This window comes from Sus scrofa, chromosome 15, assembly GCF_054392235.1.
Source record: "Sus scrofa isolate SSC_HxYL_T2T_F1_AM1 chromosome 15, Sscrofa_HxYL_maternal_Yorkshire_Landrace_v2.0, whole genome shotgun sequence".
Taxonomy (NCBI): Eukaryota; Metazoa; Chordata; class Mammalia; order Artiodactyla; family Suidae; genus Sus; species Sus scrofa.
The window spans coordinates 58,927,096-58,944,899 of record NC_139397.1 but is presented as its reverse complement, the minus strand read 5'-3'; the positions used below and the strand labels follow the sequence as shown (position 1 = coordinate 58,944,899).

The 17,804-nt window shown below is 39.8% G+C and overlaps 1 protein-coding gene across 2 annotated transcripts in view; it reads right to left on the bottom strand.

The window, feature by feature from the left end:
• WWC2 (WW and C2 domain containing 2) overlaps positions 1–17,804 on the bottom strand; it is a 186,933-nt gene that overhangs the window by 13,798 nt on the left and 155,331 nt on the right. For both annotated transcript variants that reach the window (XM_085000947.1, XM_003359464.6), the window contains 6 exons: positions 16,217–16,409; positions 14,530–14,694; positions 5,408–5,526; positions 4,106–4,304; positions 2,698–2,862; positions 600–692 (listed from right to left, as the gene is read on the bottom strand). In XM_085000947.1, the coding sequence (XP_084857073.1) occupies positions 600–692; positions 2,698–2,862; positions 4,106–4,304; positions 5,408–5,526; positions 14,530–14,694; positions 16,217–16,409 (934 nt within the window). The remainder of the gene's footprint in view (positions 1–599; positions 693–2,697; positions 2,863–4,105; positions 4,305–5,407; positions 5,527–14,529; positions 14,695–16,216; positions 16,410–17,804) is intronic.

Genomic DNA, 17,804 nt, shown 5'->3' with positions numbered 1-17,804 from the left:
TAGAATTTCCGCTGTTGGTAAGTAAATGGGAATTTCTGAACAGTCCAACCATTTATTTATTTAAATATGCATCCAGGGTTACCCTTTCAAGCTCATCCAGAGATCGCTGGCTTCCAGCAAAACCTGACTTGGGCTTTTCCATCTTCATTAATCTTAACCTTGTAAAAATATCTGTCTATAAGTGAGTTACTGAAGCCATGTACTCCTTTACCAGAATGTCTGCCCCTCACAAAAGGGATGGGTGTTACGTTCTCCCCACTGCAGCTGAGAGCCGGCTGTGGTGTGGAGACCAGGCGGCCAGCGGCAGAGTGCGCCCTCACTCGGCGGCCCTTCTCCAACCATCTAAATTCACTGCTTTCATCATCACAGGTCCCAAACAGGTGACGAACGAACACTGTCCAGCAGGCCTGTCCTCTCAAATGACACACTGTGTCTCCATAATACAATGGCTTCCTCCCATAGCCCAGGAGCATGGGGCAAGGATGCTCAGTGGTGCCAGTGTTCATGCTTTCATGCTTCTGACAGTCAAGGCTCTGGGTGGGTCAGAAGACATGGTCTCTGGGTCTAGGACAGTGGGGTGTTGCTGAGGGAATACATACCCTTTTCACTCTCAAACTTCGCCGTTCGGTGGAGTTTCTTACAAACAGTGATTTCTTAGCCAGGGTGGAACTGTCACTGTCACTTCGATTTAACTGGAAACAAGTATAAAAAAAGGGAAATCACTGGATAATAAGTGATTATTATGTCAGGGGAAGTTTACAACTGAGAAGTTTATCACAGAAAGAAGGTAGTGATAACACAGGTTTATTTCTTTATGAAAATGCTCCTCAAACACGTTTTTCTGTTTGATGTGCTTCTTATTTTATTGTCTTTTTGCCTTTTCTAGGGCTTCACCTGTGGCATATGGAGGTTCCCAGATGAGGGGTCTAATCGAAGCTGTAGATGCCAGCCTACGCCAGAGCCACAGCAAAGCCAGATCCAAGCCACGTCTTCAACCTATAACACAGCTCAGGGCAACGCTGGATCCTTAATCCACTGAGCGAGGCCAGGGATCGAACCTGTAACCTCATGGTTCCTAGTCGGATTAGTTACCACTGAGCCATGAAGGGAACTCCTGATGTGCTTCTTAAATAACTTGATTCTCTTAAATAAATGCCTTTTGGTGGCAGTTATCAGAAGTCATGTGTTAAGATAATTACATCTAGTTTGAAATAAAATTATCCTGTGTATTTTTAGCCAATATGCACTATTCATTCTTTAAAAGAAAGGTCTGTATAATGCACAGAGCTCAAGGTCAGAGTGAGGTCACAGTATGTGCAATCCAGCACACCCCTAGCCAACGTCCCACTCTCCCCATCCTCACTCCCTCACCTGCTTCAGATCTTTGCTGAAATGGCACCGTCTGAATCCTACTTAAATTTGCAACCCTCAGCTTCAACATTCCCATTTCTTCTTAAGTTTCTCTACTGTTTCCTATAGCATTGGTCTTCACAATTTATCTATCATGTTTATTGTGTGGCTCAACCCTTAAGAACGTAAGCCCTGCAAAAGCAGAGTCTGAGGCTTCCGTTCACGGGTGAGTCCCAAATATCTACAAATATGCTTAATAAATAGTAGGTGCATAATAAAAATGTTTGTTGAATTGAATGCATATATTTAGAATTTTGAAAGTATTTTCTAACCCATTTTCTAATGTTAAATCTAAATTGCTATAAATCACAAATACTTATGGAAGTAGAATTTGGTTAATTGATCCAAATTACACAATATTCTCCATTGAACTCTGAATGTGATTCAGTGTCTGGAGGCATTAGTAAGGGCGATTTTTGTTCTAAAACCCAATTCACAATTTTTTTTTTTTGTCTTTTAGGGGCGCACCCACGGCATATGGAGGGGTTCCCAGGCTAGGGGTCAAATTGGAGCTGTAGCCACTGGCCTATAACACAGCCACAACAAGGCAGGATCCAAGCTGCAGCTGCGACCTATACCACAGCTCAGGGCAATGCTGGATCCTCAACCCACTGAGCAAGGCCAGGGATCGAACCTGTGTCCTCATGGATACTAGTCGGATTCATTTCCACTGAGCCACGATGCAAACTCCCAATTCACAATTTTTGATTCAGCAGGACTAATGTGGTTTGAAGTATGTATGAAATGCGGCAGAAATATATATGATATTATAAATCTACAGTTCCGATTGGACCCCTAGCCTGGGAACCTCCATGTACCATGGGTGCGGCCCTAAAAAGACAAAAGACAAAAAAAAAAAAAACAAAAAGATATTATAAATCTCAAGTTACTTGAAGTTTCTAAATATATCCTAATGTCCAAACAGACTTAGCAGCCAGATCTTTAATGTTACTTATTTGCCAATAAATGGCATTAGAAGCAAAGAGACATTAAATTTGGGAAAAGAAAGAAAAAAAGTTCCACAACTCAAACTACAAAAAACGATTGAGAGTGATATTTTATGGCATTTCTAGCCATGAGTATTTGTAGTGTTTCAAGATCTCTGTGGCACAATCTATTGCCACTAATAGGCCACTCCCTGGCAGGGGTCAGGGACAGGCAGCAGCTCCCCAAGAGGTCTGTCTGCCTGACAACCAGCCCCACCCCACACAGAGCCCCTGCCCTGAAGATAATGCCCTGCCCCACAGACGCCCCGCCCCGTCGACGCCCCACCTGCAGATGGCTTACCCTGCAGACGTACTGGCTCCGCTCCCCAGGGGAGAAGGTCTGCGAGCGAACAATCACGCTGCTCCTCACGAAGGGACGCTGTCGGGCGCTCAGACCGCTGCGGTCTTTGGGGCGAACTGCCACACTGGCACTGCCTGCCTCGTCCGTGTTTGTCTCTTTATCAACCTAGAATAGGAGTCAGGAACTTGTCAGGATTGGAGACACGTAGGCAAGTGGATGCTACTTTCTTCTGAGTAGGAAAGAAATACCTAATCTTACAAGAGACTCATCTAGCACCAAGGCTACTTCTAAGAGATAGGCTTCTTTCTCCTGATGGGAACCGCGCGTGATGGTTTTCTGCTTAGGTCTTAGGAAGTTACCCTCTGTGGGTAGGATAACATCTGCCCAGGAGGGTGACCTATAAGTGGCGGTGCCACCTCTAACAGATTCGATTTTTAAAATGAAAGTTTAGATCTACAGAGGGCAAATGTGCTTCTATAAAGAATCTCATTTGAGAATGCTTCACTCTTAACATTATTCAACTTTCTGATTCATTTTTTTCAGAATAAATGATAAAAGTAATTAAAGAAAATGAAAATTGAACCTCAGGTTTACACAGAATGTGCAATTATATATATATACACCATCATCCCTTGGTATTCATGGGGATGGGTTCCAGGGTGCCAACATCCGTGAATGCACGGGTCCCATGGTTGGTCCTCTATCTGTGGTTCCACTTTCTCGCCTTCAGCCATTGTGTACGGTTCACAATCTGCCCTTTGCTGAATCAGATTCAAGGCTGGTTGAATCCGAGGATGCAGATTCCGAGGGCCGGGAGTATACGTACATGTGAAGTCTTCCATTAACGTATAACATTATGTTTCTCAAAAATAAAGAATTGAAATTCCAGAGTTCCCAAGTTTGCCAGCATCCTCAAACCCTGAAAATGATTTTTCCCCTTTGGGGCTGTCAGTCTTAACGTGCCTCTTACTAACTAGCAAAGTCATCTGCTTAATACACATGGCTGGCGCCTGTGCCTAAACGGAGTCATCTGCCACCTTCTGGTGTCACCTCAATCAGGGCACCATCTAACCAAAATGAGCTTTACATGCTTACCTCTTGCTTAAAATTGAAATAAACTTACAACATTTATGAAACTTAGTTCTGAAAATGCTTTCAGTAAATATTCACAGGACATTTACAGAGAGCTAAATAGCACTGTCTTCTTACATGAAATTTAAGTGGAAAATGAATATTTGGGGCCTATTTGAAAATGTCAAGGCATTTACAACGCTTCTTATGGTCTACTCCCATAAATGCCCATCCTGGCACAAAATCCTAATAAGGAATTATACTTGAAGACACAAAATGGGTCCTCGTGGTGCCTCTGGGAGACCAAGTTTTAGGAGGGGTAGCTGAGAAAGCTCACCAGGGCAGGTACTCCAGAGGGAGGCTGACTCCCAAGGTCATTGGCACAGCTGTTCCTTTTCCTACTCATGTCCTCATTCACCTCCGGCACACTCAGGCATGAGCTTAAGTCTTCTGCACAGTGATTGCCTTCAGCCAACTTATCTTCAGCCCCTTCCTCAGCCGCAATTTCATCAGAGGCCTCTCTTAGCATGGTTAACCTATGGTGAAACAAAACACAATACCATTCAAGGTCAAGCAGGCATGCTCCGCGATCAGTGCAGTCTGGACACTTTACCCATAATCTGGGTGATGAGCAGATTCACACATCGCGACTCAAGCCAGTTCTCAGGCTGGAACTTTCACTATGCATATATGTGCCAACGGCAATTCCAACATAACAGTATAAACAACAATACATTCAAAAATTAAACCAAATGTTTTACATATATACTAAAAAGAATGACACATTCACTAAAATTTGTTTTTAGAGAAAACAGTACAAACCTAGAAAGATCGTTCTTTATACATATGTGAATCTAGACAAGGGCTATAATAAGCTTTTTTTCTTTTAAAAAAAAATGAGGTATGAATAATGAGAAGGAAACAGAAAAAGAAGGTGAAAATGGCAAGAAACAGAAAAATAACTACTCAAGCTGTTTTCTAAACATCGGCTTTGACTTATCAGAGCCTAAATGGTACTTCTGGTAGTTTGCAGAAAAGGAGTTGTTTTTAAATTTATGTATGACTCTACCAAAAACTACCATATACCTTTCAAAATAGATAGTTTAGACTTCAAATAGTGTCAAAATTACTGAAGCAAGGAGTTCTCATTGTGGCTCAGCGGGAACGAACCCAACTAGCATCCATGAGGATTTGGATTTGATCCCTGGCCTCGTTCAGTGCGTAAAAGATCCAGCGTTACCATGAGCTGTGGTGTAGGTCGCAGACTTGGCTTGGGTCCTGAGTTGTTTGTGGCTGTGGTGTAGGCTGCTGGCAGCTGCAGCTCTGTTCTGACACCTAGCCTGGGGACTTCCATAAGCCACGAGTGTGGCCCTAAGAAGGAAAAAAAAAAAAATTACTGAAGCAAGAACAAAGATTCTTGATCATGTGTTAACTTTGCCCACAGTCTTGCCATTCCTTCTTTTTACTCTCTATTGACCAAGGAGAGGCTTTCCCCTGGGGCAGCTCCCTGAAGCTGCATTACTTTCCGTTAATTTCAGAATAAGATCTAAACCTATGAAGGTTTCCCGGAACATTTCTTATGAGAAACTAAACACATCCTCTCTGAGATCCCAGTAGCAACAGGAAATAACTGTTTTACCAATCTCCATCTGGACCTCTTTGCTCTTCTTCTTGCCCTGGCTCTTCTTCTTGTGCTAATTCTTGTTCCACAGCCAACAGCTCAGCTGATGTTCTTGCGAGTAAGGCTGACACTGCATCCTGGAGAAAGTAAAACACATGGCAATGAAATTATATACATCACAAAATGATTTAAAAACTTATCAGTTGGGGACTTATGCTTCCAGTTGTGAAAAAGAAGGAAGTATGAAACCCAATTCCATCGAGACCAAATAAAAAAGCTGAATAAAATAAAACAAAAAGCTAACAACAAAGAAAAACTCCAGCTGTTTTAAAGCAAGGAAGAGCACCAAAGGCAATTAGGATTTGAGGGCCAAGATTCCAGGGAGAAGGAAAAGGTAAGGAGTTGAAGGGATCATCTTTTCCCTTGGGAGCACGGTGAGGCACACAAGCTAACAGACTGTGGTCGCCCACAGCTGTGGCAGTGATGGTAGGATGCAAAGATGAAAACTGAGTTGAGGACAAGTAGCCAGCATGGGAAGGGCCAGAGAAAATGAACTGCAAAGTGATCTCAATACTCTGCATAATATTTCTTTCAAGACACTTGCCAGTCCTAAGCTGCCTACATGCAGAGCAAGAAGCTAGGAAAGCAAAAACCAGCTGCTAGTAGGTTAAACAGTAGGCAGCTATTTCAGTTGCCTCATGGTCCATCCAATGGAGAGAAAACCTGGAAATCAGCTTCCTCAAGTGATCCAGGGGATCTGCCCATTTTCCTTCCTTCCTTCCTACATTCCTTCCTTCCTTCTTTTTTTGCTTTTTAGGGCTGCATCTGCAGCATATGGAAGTTCCCAGGATAGGGGCTGAATCAGAGCTGCAGCTGCCAGCCTACACCACAGCCACAGCAATGCTGGATCCCAGCCATGTCTGGGACCTATATATACTACAGCTTATGGCAACACAGGATCCTTAATCCACTGAGTGAGTCCAGGGATTGAACCTGCATCCTCATGGATACTAGTCAGGCTCGTTACCTCTGAGCCATGACAGGAACTCCTGGATCTGCCCATATTGTAACCTGCCTTCCAGAAGCGTATTAAATCCTCTCTGGAGGAAGTGATCAGCCAGAGTCTCTACAATCCTTCATACATAATATCCAGCATTCCACTGGAAATGGGACTCAACGACTGAAAGCCAAGAAAAATAATAGGCAAAAGAGGCAGACCTATATAGTTGATTCAATTTTATAATTAATATTTCAAGAAAACTGATGAAAAAAATGGAGAATTTCACTAGAATAAACACAAAGAAAACCACATTAGCACATCAGAGCAAAACTGCTGAAAATCAAAGAAAAACAGAAATTTTACAGGTAGTGAAAGAAAAAAGATGTAATACCTTTTAGACTGCCCTCTAGCAGCTCAATAGAACAAATGGAAACCAGATGACAACAAAATGTTATCTTTAATGTGGTCAGATAAATTGCTTTCTTAGAATTTTGACTATGAACAAAAAAAGGAAAGAAAAGAAAGAGTTCTTCACGAATGAAATTGAAACAAAGATACTAAGAGCCCTGTACTAAAGGAAAATCTTCAGGCAGAAGGAAAATGATCCAAACTGGAAGCACAATAATGCAGAAAGGAAAAAAATATGCCAGAAAAGGTAAAAATGTAGAAAAACCTAAAAGAATAGCAATTGTCAATAGTACAAAAATAATAATGTCTTGTGAGATTCAAAATATATCTAACTAAAATATATGACCAATATTTGCACAGAAGGAGGAAAAGGAATAACAAAGTCTTTTAAAATCTTTGTACTGCCTGCAAAAAAGCAAAAGTATTAATTTAACAGTTTCTAATGTCAAGGATACATGCTATAATCATTAGGGAAACAGCAAAAAAAAGAAAAAAAAAAGAATGTATTACTAATGCTCTAATAGAAGGAAAAATAAAATTTAAAAAACACTTGATTAATCCAAAAGAAGGAAGAAAAGGAACAAAAATAAAACAAAAATAAAAGGAACAAAAATAAAACTAAAAGAAAACAAATGACAAGATGATAGGCTCAAAACCAAGTACATCACTAATAGCATTATATGTAAATAAAGTAAATATTTCAATTAAAGATGAAGATTTAAAACTCCTGGATAACAGGAGTTCCTGTCGTGGTGCAGTGGTTGGTGAATCCGACTGGGAACCATGAGGTTGCGGGTTTGATCCCTGACCTTGCTCAGTAGGTTGGGGATCTGGCATTGTCGTGAGCTGTGGTGTAGGTTGCAGATGTGGCTCAGATCCCACGTTGCTGTGGCTGTGGTGTAGGCCGGTGGCTACAGCTCCAATTAGACCCCAGCCTGGGAACCTCTATATGATGCAGGAAGCGGCCCTAGAAAAGGCAAAAAGACAAGAAAAAATAAATAAAAACTGGATAACAAAACCAACTATGTACTGCTTGTAAGTGGAACTCTTTAAATATAAAAAACTCAGAAAGGTTGAAAGAAAAAGAATAAACTATGCAAAGCCTAAGCAAAAAAGAACTGATGTAGCTTTATTAATACTAGACAAAATAGACTTTAAAATGAGAGGTATTATTAGAAATAAAAAGGAATATTTTATAGTGATTAAAGAATCTATTGGGAATTCCTGTCCTGGTGCAGCAGAAAACAAATCCAACTAGGAACCAGGAGATTGCGGGTTCAATCCCTGGCCTCGCTCAGTAGGTTAACAATCATGGATGTGAGCTGTGGTGTAGGTTGCAGATGTGGCTTGGATCTGGTGTTGTCATGGCTCTAGCATAGGCTGACAGCTACAGCTCTGATTGGACCCCTAGTCTGGGAACCTCCATATGCTGCGGGTGAGGCCCTAAAAAGGACAAAAGACAAAAAATAAAATAAAGAATCTGTTGAACAGAAAGATACAATACAATGCTAAATTCATATTCGCCTAATAACCTAGATACAAAATACATAAAGCAAAGGCTAACAGAACTAAAAGGAGAAACAGACATCTATAATCATGGAGATTTTACTATACCTCTTACTAACTGATAAAATAAGTAAATTGAGGTCAGTAAATGCAAAAGATTTGTAAAGCAAATGTGACCTCCAAAAAATACATTCTTTTAAAAAGCACATAGAACTTTTACTAAAACTGAACATAAAGCAAGCCATAAAGCAAGTCTCAACATTCTTTACAAATGATATGTATTCTGTTCTCTGACAACAGTGAAATAAAACTAAAAGTCAGTAACAAAGATAACCAGAAAACTCCACTAATTGGGAATTAAGTAAATATACTTCTTTAAAAAGTCTTGGCTCAGAGTTCCCATTATGGCTCAGTGGAAACAAATCTGACTAGTATCTAAGAAGACACAGGTTTGATCCCTGCCCTCGCTCAGTGGGTTAAGGATCCAGCATTGCTGTGAGCTGTGGTTTAGGTCGCAGATGGCCAGCTTGGATCTTGTGTTGCTCTGACTGTATGTTGGTTAGCGGCTATAGCTCTGATTCCACCCCTAGCCTGGGAACCTCTATATGCCATGGGTGTGGCCCTAAAAAGACAAAAAAAAAAAAAAAAAAAAAAGGCCTTGGCTCAAAAAAGAAACTACAATGGAAATTATAAAATATTTTAAATTCTACTGGATTTTGATAATGTCCCATTATCAAACTTGTGAAAAGCAGCAAAAGCTGTGCTCAAAGATAATTTTTTAGCCCTAAATGCATATACTGTAATAGAGGTTTACAAAACAATTATCTAAGCATCTATCTCAAGAAGTATAAAAAGAGCAGCAAATTAAAGCCTAAAAGGTAGTAACAGGAAATAATAAAGAGCAGAAAATAGAAAACACATATATGACAGAGAAAAATCAGCAAGGCCAAAAGTTTCTTTAAATAATATAAAAAATTTGACAAGTTCCTGGTAAGAGTGAGGAGAAAAAAAAAAGGCTCAAATTAACAATATCAGGAATGAAACAAAAAACATAGCAAACTCCTTGCATACATGGAGAGACAATAAAACAATATCATGAATAACTTAATGCCAATGTTTTGATAATTTAGATAAAATGAACAAATCCTGTGAAGAATACAATCTACTAAAATCAATGACAGCACTAAAAGTTGGAACAGTCTGATAACTAACAAGGATATTAAATCTGCAGTTAAAAAACAATCCACCAGCCCTTTCCAGCTGGGATTCCATGAGAGTTAAGCCCCAAAGCCCTCAGGCATCCATTATACTAAAACAAAATGAAACATCCAGGAGGGTGTAAGTTACATACCATCCTTGGGAGAAATAAGAAAACACTCACTGTAAACATTTTTTTTGGTAGTACTTATTTCTCTCTGAGAACCCTGGTTGAGAAAAGTTGCTTATTAACAAAGAAGATTATAGGCCAGGTTGGTGAATTCTCTTGGATATTCTCCCAAATACTTAAGGAACATGTAATACCCATCTTACAAAAACTTCTGCAGAGAGTAAAAGAGAATACCTTTCAACCTGTATTATGAGGTCAGCAAAACCCTGATATTAAAAAAAAAAGACAGACATTACAAGAAAATTAAAAACCAACCTCTCTCATGGACATAAATGAAAAAAACCTCATTCATAAACTCAAGAAATCAAATCCAGCAATGTATATAAAAATACACATAAAATACACTGCAATGAGGTCGGTTTTATTCCAGGAATCCAAGGGTGATTTAACATTTAAAAGACAATCGATGTGTAATCCACTATATTAAGAGAATAAAGGAGAACAACCATGTAATCATCTTAAGAGATACAGTAAAAATGTTTGATAAAATTTAATATATATGCATAATAAAACTCTCAGCAAACTAGAAAGAGAAAGATACTTCCTTAATCTGACAGCAATTACCTAAAATAGTATCAGAAAAAGCATTCTAAATGATGAATAACTGAAAGCCTTCACTTTGGAAAAAAAATGGTATTATCTACAAAGATAAACAACTAAGCCAATGGAACAGAATAGAAAGTTCAGGAACAGACTAACACATGTAGAAATCATCTGGTTCAAGACAAAAGTGACACTGCAATGCAGTTAGGAAAGAAAGTCTTTTCAAAAAACAAGGCTGGGTCAATTGGCTATCATATGGATAAAAGGAATCTTGACCCCTACCTCAAACCTTACACAAAGATTAATTTCAGGTGGACTATATATCTAAATGTGAAAGGTATAACAATAAATCTTTTATGAGACAATGTATGAAAACATCTTAATGACACTGGGAAAGGCAATAGTTCTTAAATAGAAAAAAAAAAGGCACTAACCATAAAGAGAAAAACAATGATAAATAAGACTGTATTAAACTTGAGTACTTCCATTTGCCAGAAGACAACACTGAGAAAATTAAAAGGAAAGCCACAGAATGGGAAGATATTTTTAATGTATATACATTTTATAAAACATTCAAATCTAAAATTAAGAACTATTAAAAAAAGAATACAATAGAAGAAAGGGCAGAATCTTGAACAGACATTTCACAGAAGATGACATTCATTTAACCATTAAACATTATAATCAGGGAAACGCAAAAAACACAAGAGAGTGCTATATATCTACCAAAATGGTTAAAATGAAAGAAGACACACAATATCTTTACAAAAATACATGTATAAGAATGTTAATATTGCAATGTTCATAACAGCCCCCAAATTAAAAACTCAAATGTCCTTCAATAGCAAAATATACTGTGACTATAATTATGCAACAAAATATCATTCAACAGTGAGCATGAATGAACTACAATTACACAAAAAAACATAGATAACCCCACAGACATAATGTTGAGTGTAAGATGCCAGACATAAAAGAATATATACTGAACTTCATTATATGAAGTTCAAAGACAGGCAAAACTAACATATGGTGATGGAAGCGAGAATAGAGATTACCTTCAGGAGAGAGTGGTAATGATTAGGATGGGGCACAAAGGAGGATTCTAGGGTGCTGATCATGCACTGTACCTTGTTCTGGGTGGTAGCTACATAGGAGTGCCTGACTGTGAAAATTCACATAAGATTTGTATATTTTGTTATACATCTCTCCATCACTCCTCTCCATAAAAGAAACAAGTAAGAGTGAGATTAAAATAAGATAAAAAGCATAATAAAAATATCTCTATATAAAACTATACTCTAAACTGACTAGACCTAATAAACACCTACAGAATACTCCATCCAAAGCAGAATACACATTCTTCTCAGGAGCACAAGGAACATTCTCCAGGATAGACCATATGCTAGGCCATAAAACAAGCCTCAGTAAATTTAAAGGGACTGAAATCATACAAATTATATTTTTGACCACACTATAATGAAATTAGAAATCAACAACAAATCTGTGGATATTAACAATTCTAAATAACCAATGAGTGCAAAAAGTCATAAGGAAAATTAGGAAATACTTTGAGATAAATAACAATGAAAACAAAATATACCAAAATTTGGGAGTTCCTGTTGTGGTGCAGTGGTTAACGAATCCGACTAGGGACCATGAGGTTGCGGGTTCGGTCCCTGCCCTTGCTCAGTGGGTTAATGATCTGGCGTTGCCGTGAGCTGTGGTGTAGGTTGCAGATGCAGCTCGGATCCCGCATTGCTGTGGCTCTGGTGTAGGCCAGCAGCTACAGCTCCGATTCAACCCCTAGCCTGGGAACCTCCATATGTCACAGGAGTGGCCCAAAGAAATAGCAAAAAGACCAAAAAAAAAAAAAAAAAAAAAACCAATATACCAAAATTTATGGATGCCCCTAAAGCAGTGCTCAGAGGGAAAACTTATCGCCATAAGTGTCCATATTAAAAAGAAGATAGATCTCTAATCTATAACCTAATGTTCCAGCTTAAGAAAATGGAAAAAGAGCAAAATAAACCTAAAGCAGTAAAAAGGAAGGAAATAATGAAGATGGGGGGTAGAAATTCATGAAATAGAGACTAGAGAAATATTAGAGAAAATGAACTAAATCAAAAGTTGATTCTTTGGAGTTTCTGTCTGGTGCAGCAGAAATGAATCCGACTAGGAACCATGAGGTTACGGGTTTGATCCCTGGCCTCGTTTAGTGGGTTAAGGATCCGGCATTGCCATGAGCTGTGGTGTAGGTTGCAGACGTGGCTTGGATCTGGCATTGTTGTGGCTCTGGCATAAGCCAGCAGCAACAGCTCCAATTTGACCCCTAGCCTGGGAACCTCCATATGCTGTGGGTGCAGCCCTAAAAAGACAAAAAAGACAAACAAACAAACAATGCTCTGTACTGCAAATGAAACCATGAAGAAAGTGAAAAGCTAACCCATAGAATGAAAGAAAATATCTGCAAATTGTTTACTGGATAAGAGACTTGTGTTAAGAATATATGAGGAACTCATCACTCAATGACAGAAAGATAAATAACCCATTTTTAAAAAAGACAAAGGATCTGAACAGACAGTTCTCAAAAACAAAAACGATATACTAATGGCCAAAAAGTCCATGAAAATATGCTCAACATCTTTAGTCATTAGGGAAATATGAAACAAAACCGCAAGGGTACCACTTCACCCCCACCAGCATGGCTAGAGTCAAAAAGACAGATTCATAACATGGGGTGAGGGTGGGAAGAAACTGGAACCCTCAGACACTACAAGGAGAAGGTGAAATGGTGCAGCCACCTGGGAAATAGTCAGGCAGTTCCTCAAAAAGTGAAACATATAGAGTTACCATATGACCCAGTAATTCCACTTCTGGGTATACACCCAAGACAAATGAAGACATATGTCCACACAAACTCTTGTATACAGATGTTTGTAGCAGCTTTACTCAGAGCAGTCACAAAGTAGAAACAGGCCAAAGGCTCATCAGTTGATGAATGGATAAATAAAGGGTAGCATATCCATGCAATGGAATATTGTTTGAAAAAAGAAATGAAGTACTAATACATGCTTCCATATAGATGCACCTTGAAAACATTATGCTGAGTGAAAGCAGCTGGTCACAAAAGGATAGATGTTGTATTCTTCCATGTATATAAAATGTCCATAATAAACACATTTTTAGAGACAGAAGGATGATTAGTGGTTGCTTTGGGTGAAAGGGGTTAGGCAGAATCAGAGGTGGTTGTTAATGTGCACGGGCCTTCTCTCTGGGGTGATGAGAATGTTTTAATATTATCCTGTGGGACGGTTGCACAATTCTGTGAATGTACTACAAACTATGGAAGTGTGTGCTTCGAATGGGTGAACTGTACACTTGAAACAGATGAATTGTATGGCATGTAAATTACATTGGACTAAAGCTATTTTAAAAACCCTATACACAGTGCGACCATTAGAAAAGTGTTCTTAAATGCAGAAGCCATATTTTACCATCTTGCCCACATTCCTTAGTGTCTTTCAGGCATTTAGTACCTCATGGGCACAGGAGGAATGTAAGCTCCACCAACACGTGTTGTTTCCTGTCCCACCTTCCACAATGTTCACTGTAGTTTCTTGCACACAGATGGTCGATAAAGCACTGTAGCTTTGTAAGATAATTACGCTTGCCTAGTAAATTCCTCACAGATAGTCTAAAATAACCTTGACAGTAACAACATCCACAAATACCAAATCCATGAAGGATGGCTTCACAAGTTGCCCCCCTGCATGTTTTGTTTTGTTTTGTTTTTTAAATTCTGAAGTGTGACTGTTGCTTACAACAGTTTTTAAAAGAAAATATTTATGGATATTGATGTTACAAATGGAAACTAAGACACTGTTTAGGCTTAACAATTTAATGCTTGCAAAAGGTAAGAGTTCCAAATGAATAACCTGACAGCAGAATGAAAGATGTGATCATGACATACGAAGGTGCAAATTTAAATGAAAATATTTTCCATGGTCACTTAAAACAATGAGGTGCCCACATTAGTTTAATTTTTACAGAAGAAAGCACGAGCAGAAATGAATGATTCTTTCACAGGCTTAAACAAAGCTGGAAATTTTTTTTTTTTTGGTTAGGAAGCTGGGAGAAATGTTTTTGTTGTGATTGTTGTTGTTGTTAGGAAGGCGTGAAAGGAGGGAAGGAAGGACAGTGACCGTGAAGAAGCCACAGTGGTGTCACAGCATGATCTCTCCTCCGTATTATTTCATTAAACTGTAACGACGTTTTTCTCCAACTTTGACTCACCAAGTCTATAGAATCGACTAATGGCTTGCTTGGTTGAAATACAGAATCCTCGGTTTCTTCTTCATTCTTTTTGCAGGGCATTTGCTTTGAAGGAAGCAAGTTATACCACAGAGTGAAAATCTCATTGGAAAAAGGTAAATCTGCCAGGCTGATCTGAGTTCCAGCCTATATGAAATATAAGGAAAAGAAAGAGAGAAGATAAAATGTTTCAATTTATATTTGCTTCCTCTGACATAATTAAGATTATTGGACATTCTTGTTTTAGAGCAGAAAAATTGCAATACTCATGATATAAAGCATTGGGAGATTTTGTAAAACCTGGAGATGTCATATTTTCAGCTGTGACTAAAAAAGAAATAGAGTCGACCCTTGAACAACATATGGGTCAGGATGCCAACACTACTCCCACCCTGAAGTTGAAAATCCCTGAGTAACTTGAGAGTTGGCCCTCCAGATCTGAACTTCAACATCCCCAAATTCAACTAATCACACCTAGTACCAATTTAGAGAAAAAAGAAAAGTCTATGTATAAGTGGACCACAAAAGAAACCCAGGACAGGTTTCTATTTTCCTCACAGAGACAATGTCGGGTCCTTAACTCACTGAGCCACAAGGGAACTCCCCAGGACTGGTTTTTGGATTGGGATTATAGCTGGCCTTTGAACTACCCAGGGTTTCAGCTGGAGACCAATGTTTCTGGAACACCTGGGCACACCTTTAGACACCTGCATTTGAGCACCATATGTAACTTCTTGCTGTCGTCAGAGAGCACGATGGCGTGTTAACCTTACTATTAGTTATGTATGAAGTCTTCTGTGTTAGCACTTAAACATCCTATTGCTCTAAACAGTAATGCTTCAGTCTTCCCAGAAGCTCTAACACCATAGCTGGGAGAACAAACTGAATAAAGGAACTATACTCAGTGTCCTGCTTAAATCTGTAACAATGAATTAGGTGTGGGATGTCCTTTTGATGTCTATTCATCATTCATGAGCTGTGTGACCCTGGACACAGCATTTCTCCTAGAAGTTCTTCCCTGTTGTGGCTCATTGAAAACGAATCTGACTAGGAACCATGAGGTTGCAGGTTCAATCCCTGGCCTCGCTCAGTGGGTTAAGGATCCAGTGTTGCCATGAGCTGTGGTGTAGGTCGCAGACACAGCTTGGATCCTGAGTTGCTGTGGCTGTGGCTGTAGCTCCAATTTGACCCTTAGCTTGGGAACCTTCATATGCTGCAGGTACGGCCCTAAAAAAAGAAGAAAGAAAAAAAAAAAGCAGTTCTTCATCTGAAGATAGGAGTAATCCTACCCTTCTCATAAGATTGTCCAGAGGATTAAACAAGATACTGTATACAAAACACCCAGCATGAGGCTCATATCGGGAATAATAAGCATACCCCACAGTGAAGGTCATAACAGAAGTTAGAGAGTTCTTCTTTATCCAAAGGTTAGAAATAAAAAAGATTTTATAGAAAATCATAATTTCTAAGCAGATGTGAAAGGTCTAAAATAAAAGAATGGAAACCAGAAATCACCACGTCAGATAAAAAATGAAACCATCATTGGACATGTCTGGGGCACCAGGCAGGTCTGTAGGCCCATCAGGCTGGCAAAACAGCAACTAGAAAATTATTCTCTGAATATCAGACTGTGAGTGTCATCTGATAATGGCACTGAGGAAATTCCTACCAGGCACTCCTCCCTTCGGTGTCTACTGACAGAGCACAGGTCCACTCTCAGAGTCTTCTGCTGCAGGGCTGTCTGGGAGATGGCCACTCTGAATGGGTCATTGAACAACATGGACTCCATGGCTGGATGGACTTTCGTTCGAAATAGACAGCTGACATCAGTTGAGGAGGGAAGTAGAGCAACCCTAAAATATCTGCCAAGAACAAGGATGAAATGGGTTTCACTGGTACTTCAATAATATTAGAGTCACAGCTCAAATGACCTGCACAGGAGACAAGCACAGGGAGCATGAAGGTCACTATCAACCCAGAGCTCTGCTGCCACCATCAACCCTGAGCTTTGGCACAGAGCCTTTGCAGCTAACCCGATGGCGCCGACGGTGCCCTGGATCATGCAAGGCCACACTGCCACCCACATGGGGCTGCAGCTGAGGCACACGGAGGGGAAGGGAGAGGAACAGAGACTGTGGGGCAGGAGGATTGAACAGCCTGCTTGCCCGTGAGCTGCCAATTCTTTAGGAAGCTCTGTCTGAACCTGGGAGGGTGGGAACACACCAAGTAGACACGGTGACTTTGTCCCCAAGAACACGCATCCTGCGTATTCAGCAAGAGCTGCTGATGGTCACTCCCTGAGAATGGAATACATTCTCCAACTAGAGAAAAAGAAACTCAACGTAGCACATTGTTAGGAAAATTTAAAACACAGCATTTAACAGTTCAAAAATCACTGCCTAGCGTCTCAGAAGTCTCAGGTATGACGAAGTGGTTTATGCTTTGTCAAATTCAGAGGAAGAGTCAGAGAAAAACAGTAACTTCTAATACTACTTTAAAGTGAGTTTTCTGAGCACACACTGCATGAGGACTCACAATTCTTAGAAACAGCATGAAGTTTTTTTTTTTTTTTTAATCTCAGAAAGAGAACACGCATTAAATCCTCCCCTGTCCCATTTCCAGACTTTCTAATTCACATGCTGAGGGCACCCTTCTCCAATTAAAAAAATGAAATTCACATGAAGAACCGAGGCAGGTCATACTATTTCTATATTTTGTATCAGCACTGATTATGGAGACTCAGCATTAAAAACCTAGTGGACCTTGGGACATAGTTGTTAAGTCTGGAGATTCAGCAGAAGAAATCTTCCTCTGCCTTTAGGGAAGGGAAATATTTCAGAGAGGTGGGCAGGGGGGAGGAATGTTCTATTTCTCCAGACTCAGTTTCCTTTGTCCCAGTGGTCTAACCACGTACACAGTCCTAAAATAGTTCCAAGTGAAAAAAGCGAGGTTTCACATGTTTAGCAACCAAAGGCCCAGGGGAAGGAAGGGAGGGGTGCTTTTCCTCTCTTTTGCTGGGGCGCGGGGTCAGGAGCCACTACAGAGACACTGTGGCTGTCGCCAACCATCTGAGGAATCAACTCTGCTTGTCATAATTAATAATCAAAAAGAAAGTTTTGACATCAGGAGAAAAAAGAGAACTATTCTGAGACTATTTCATGCTAGCTGTCATCTTCTCAGTGTCGTTATTTAGGCCAAGGCTTTCATGATGGGTTCAGAACGTGTTGCCATACATTCTGGGAAGGTTCAGGCCAGTT